The sequence below is a fragment of the Gavialis gangeticus genome, unplaced genomic scaffold, assembly GCF_001723915.1.
Source record: "Gavialis gangeticus isolate Ggan-Ray unplaced genomic scaffold, GavGan_comp1, whole genome shotgun sequence".
Taxonomy (NCBI): domain Eukaryota; kingdom Metazoa; phylum Chordata; order Crocodylia; family Gavialidae; genus Gavialis; species Gavialis gangeticus.
The window spans coordinates 213,333,340-213,338,149 of record NW_017729032.1 but is presented as its reverse complement, the minus strand read 5'-3'; the positions used below and the strand labels follow the sequence as shown (position 1 = coordinate 213,338,149).

At 49.3% G+C, this 4,810-nt stretch overlaps 1 protein-coding gene and 1 long non-coding RNA gene across 3 annotated transcripts in view; one reads left to right on the top strand and one right to left on the bottom strand.

Moving 5' to 3' along the window:
• Positions 1 to 1,893, bottom strand: part of DSCR3 (DSCR3 arrestin fold containing) — a 51,636-nt gene extending 49,743 nt beyond the window's left edge. The window contains exon 1 of one of the 2 annotated variants that reach the window (XM_019524056.1): positions 1,782 to 1,893. In XM_019524056.1, coding sequence (XP_019379601.1) covers positions 1,782 to 1,838 — 57 coding nt within the window. In that variant the 5' untranslated portion in view covers positions 1,839 to 1,893. The remainder of the gene's footprint in view (positions 1 to 1,781) is intronic. The other variant, XM_019524055.1, reaches the window with a different exon arrangement.
• A 1,024-nt stretch (positions 1,894 to 2,917) lies between these two features.
• Positions 2,918 to 4,432, top strand: LOC109303466. The gene is made up of 2 exons (XR_002099128.1): positions 2,918 to 3,455; positions 4,247 to 4,432. It is a non-coding gene; the product is annotated as an uncharacterized LOC109303466 (long non-coding RNA).
• Positions 4,433 to 4,810: the final 378 nt, after the last annotated feature.

Sequence of the window (4,810 nt, the reverse complement as noted above, 5' to 3'; positions counted from 1 at the left end):
CCCCAGGTTTTTTGGCTTTTTTTTTTTTTTTTTTTTAAATGTAAAGCACAACCATCAGCTTCTTCTGCTAAGGACAGTGTCAATGGGACACCAAGCTGGAACCCAAAAGCAGCATGCACAGGTGTGTGGGAGCTGAACCCAGTGCAGTGGGTCTAGTCCCCTCGCTGCACCAAGGGTAGCTGGGTACAGCTATGTGGGATCCAGCCTGCAAGAACCACAGAGGAGGCAGAGCCAAGGAGAGGTATGGATGAAACCATTCCTTGGGCTGGAGGTGAAAGGCAGACAGGACCCCCAAAACTATCACTTAGTTTGAGTACAAGGGTTTGTAGACTGACTTTATTAACTGGGACTTAATAAAAAGCATAGTTCCACACAGAATCATAGAAAATTAGGGTTGGAAGGGACCTCAAGAGGTCATCTAGTCCAGGAGTTCCCAGCCTTTTTAGATTGGGGACTGGAAGTGACTGCAGACCAGCAAACTGAGGACCGGCAAAGTGCAGTCCGGAAGTCACCGGCACACTGTGAACCGGCAACCAACCTTTTTGTACTGAGTATAAAAAAGGGTTGGCTGCCGGCGGCTAACCCTTCATGGCCCGGGGGTTGGGAACCTCTGATCTAGTCCAAGCCCTTGCTCACAGCAGGACCATCCACAGCTGGATCATCCCAGTCAGAGCTTTGTCAAGCCAGGCCTTAAAAACCTTCAAGGATGGAGAGTCCACCACCTCTCTAGGCAACTTGTCCCAGTGCTTCACCACCCACCTAGTGAGAAAGTTTTTCCTAATAGGCATCCTAAATCTCCCTTGCTGCAACTTGAGACCATTGCTCCATGTCCTGGCATCTGCCACCACCAAGAATACCCCAGATCCATCCTCTTTGAACTCCTTCAGGCAGTTAAAGGCTGCTATCAAATCCCCTCAGTCTTCTCTTCTGCAAACTAAATAAGCCCAGTCTCTCTTCATAAGTCATGTGCCCTTGCACCCTCACCATTTTCACTGCCCTCTGCTGAACTCCCTCAGACTTGTCCATCTCCTCTCTATAGAGCCAAAATGAAGATTTCTGTGGGCAGACTGAACTCAGGACCCATGCAAAGGAGACGGGGATGGGAGAGGGGCTGTTGCAATGCTTTTCCTTGTGCCTTTCAAAGACACTGTGGCCCCTTATCATCTTCGATTGACCTTAACTGCACACACCTCACCAGAGTGCAGAGCAGCTGTGCAACGAGATCTGCAGCCCTCCATGCACAATTCAGAGCCGGAGGCTGGATCGGTTCTGTGCGGAGCCTTCAGCTGGGATGCCAGGATCCAACCAGGCAGGCAAGTTTCTTTGGGTCAACCCGATATCTTTCATTAAACCAACTCAAACAGTTGGAAAGATTTTAACTGGTCTAATAAAAGACATACTGGATTGCCCCAAAGAACTTTGTGTGCCTATGTCCTGAGACCAACACGGCTCCAAGCAAGACATGCTGCCAGGTGGCCTGGAGGATTCTGCTCATGGGGTGCTTTACAAAGCAGTTCTGGGCTGACCCGGGATTCCTGCAAGGCTGCTGCTTTTCCACAGTGCCGATTCAGAGCAGTGTGCGGGGAGGTGGCTGTGACAGCGACACCGAGGGGACAGCGGGGCCGCCTGCGGGGAGCTGGGTCCCTGCCAGCAGGAAGCAGCGCCCGGGCTGCGGCCGTTAACGGAGGGGGAAGGGGTCGTTAATTGGCCCCGGAAAGAGCAGGCGGGCGCGGGGAGACTACGGGTGCCTCGGGGCAGCCCGAGCCGCTCCCCGCACTCACCCCGCAGTGATACACCTTGTTGGCCCGCTTGATCTTGATGTCCAACGCGGTGCCCATCGCGCCGCCCGGCCCTGTTGGTCACGTGACTGTGGTCACGGGGCACCCGAGCTAATGAAGCCCCGCCCCCCTTTCTGCGCAGGCCCGGCCTAGCCCCGTCCCGCCATTTCCGAGCCCGCCTCCAGCGGCGCGGCCTTATATAACGTGGCTCCGCCCTCGGTCGCCGTGGCAACGGGCAGGTCCAGCCCGCGTCTCTGAGCCAGGGAGAGGGCGGGAGTCTGGTATTTGGAACTACCCCCCTTCCCCGCGGCGCATTGCATGCCGGGAGCTGCCAACGGCCGCTAGGGGGTGTCAGAGCTGGGAGGAGGGTGGTGGCGCGGAGACTTCGGCGGGAAGCAGCCCTCGGGGACGCTGCGGATCCGGACTGGGCGCCTCACGCGCTCCTGGGCTTCGCCACTTCAGCAAAGCCAGGCGGATCCTGTCAGCGCTGCCTCAGGCGGGCGGGAAGCTCCGGGCGGACTCCGCCGCAGTCGAGTCCCAGCAGAACCGCTCGTGTTAACCATGACGGCGCGCAGCTCTGCTTCTCCCTCCCGCGGGAATGGGCCCGAGGCAATAACTGCCGAGATTGGAGAACGTTAATGGCCGGGCGGAGATGAGCTGAGCTTGGAGAGAGCGCGTTGGTTGCCTGTCCGAAGGCTGCTGGCCTTAGTAAAGAAACCTCTCTGCACAAGTAGCTCCTGCCTCAGTAAACTGACCCTACCTCCACCCTAACACAGCAACAGCTTCTTTCCCCACCAACAAAAAACATTTATGGACAACGCGGCTAAATCGAGAGCTGTTCAAAACCCAGATTTTAACCTCGGAACCTGTGGAAAATGCTGATCGTTTACAGGGCTTTATAATATAAATAAAGGCCTGGGAAGGAGTACAGGACCAACAAAGGTGTCTGGGACATCCCTGTTTTTAACGAATGATTATTAGTCAATCAGGGATCCTGGTTTTCTCAAATAAAGAAACACTCCCATTTTCAGCTTAAAAGTAACCCAAAATATCCACATTTTTCTGTAATCAAAAGGAAACGGAGAGAAATCTATATATTAGTGGTGTTTCTTTTTAATCACAGAAAAATGTGGATTTTGGGTTACTTTCTTAACCCCCAAATTAGGGATTTTTTTTTTTAATCAGAAAAAAACAGGATCCTAAGTATAGACCTATACACTGAAGGCCTCTTTCTCTACTTTCCTTGTCATTTAGAAGAGCACTTCGGTCTCAGGGTGAACTGTGGCAAGTCACAGCTTTCCTTAAAAATCCTCTTTAGCCGTCCAAATCTAGAAAAGCATGGGGGTTTTTTGTTTTAATTTAAGGATGCAAAGTATTTTGCCCACTCCTATAAAAGAAGATTGTTAGTTAGCTGCCTAAAAACCTTTGCGTTGAGAGCAAGCATTTGAAATTTCAGTCTAAAGGATAGTTCACTCCTTGGTTTGGGGATATCAGTTGTGATAGCTTGTTCTCTGGAAAGTGCCCCTAGCCTGGGGGATACCTCCCAAGAAACCAGAGAGGACCCAGGGAGTAATAATAGACGGAACTGAGTCAATGTGGCACTTGGTGACCAGCAGCAGCCCTCAGGGTTCAGTACTTGAATTGATGCTTTTTAACATTAATTATATGGATTTGGGTGTTAAAAGCAGCCTGGCAAAGTTTGCAGATGACAGCAGATTATGGGGGATGGTGGTCACGCTGGAGGATAGACTGGGGATACAGGCTGACCTGGCCAGGCTTGCAAAATGGGCGGATCAAAACCTGATGATGTTCAACACCAAGAAGTGTAAGGTGCTCCATCAGGGGAGAAACAACCCGCAACTTGCTTACAGGCTTGGCGGTGCTACGCTTACTAGCACCACAACTGAAAGAGACCTGGGGGTCTTGATAGACCATAGAATGAACATGAGCCATCAATGCAATGCTGTAGCTGGCAAAGCAAATAAAACCCTAGGATGCATCTACCAATTCATCTCAAACAAGACTAAGGATGTCATACTCCTGCTTTACTCAACCTTGGTAAAACCACAGCTGGAGTACTGCATCCAGTTCTGGGCACCACACTTCAGGAAGGATGCGGAGAGGCTCGAGAGAGTCCAAAAGAGGGCTACGCATATGGTTAGAGGTATGGAGAAAAGACCGCCATACAGTGAGCGGTTGAGAGACATTGGTCTATTCAGCCTGGAGAAGAGAAGACTCAGAGGACTTGGTGGCAGCCTATAAGTATATAAGGGGTGCACATCAGGGACTGGGAGAACACCTGTTCACCAGGACTCCCTAGGGGAAGACTAGAACTAATGGCCATAAATTGCTAGAAAACTGCTTTAGATTAGACATAAGGAAAAACTTGTTTACAACTTGAGTGTCCAGGGTCTGGAATAGACTCCCCCCAGAGGCGGTACAATCACCTACTCTGGATATCTTCAAAGAACGTCTGTTTTCTGCCTAACTTCAGACTAACATTGCTAACTACTCACAGTACCTGAATGGAGAGGATCACATGGAAGAACTTGCATAGATAATAATTTGAACGGAAAAGAGTACAGCTATACTAAAAAGTTATATTATCAGTCTTGTGATCAGGAAAAGGAATGCGTGTGTAATGCTAGAGGAGATAAAAGAAGCAATCAAATCTAATTAAACAATAACTTCAAATACTTGCACATTTATTGGTCAACAGTCACATCAGAAACTGGTTTAGATAGGGCAAATGCTTGAAGCCTTATATGATTGTGCTTTTAAACAGCTTAAGGGCACACAAGCATTCAACTATGTCCTAAATAATGCAAAAGAGTTAGCTAAACTATATTATAACCACAGGGACAGGATCCACAATATAATTTGAAAGAAAAAGGAAATGAATATAAGAAAATATAACAATATCATTAAATGGCAAGGTTCAATTGGTTAGGTAAGTCAAAAAGATATTCTTCAGCAATCGAAATGCAACCCAAACGAAGATCATATAAAAAAATACGAACTAATGTGGGGTA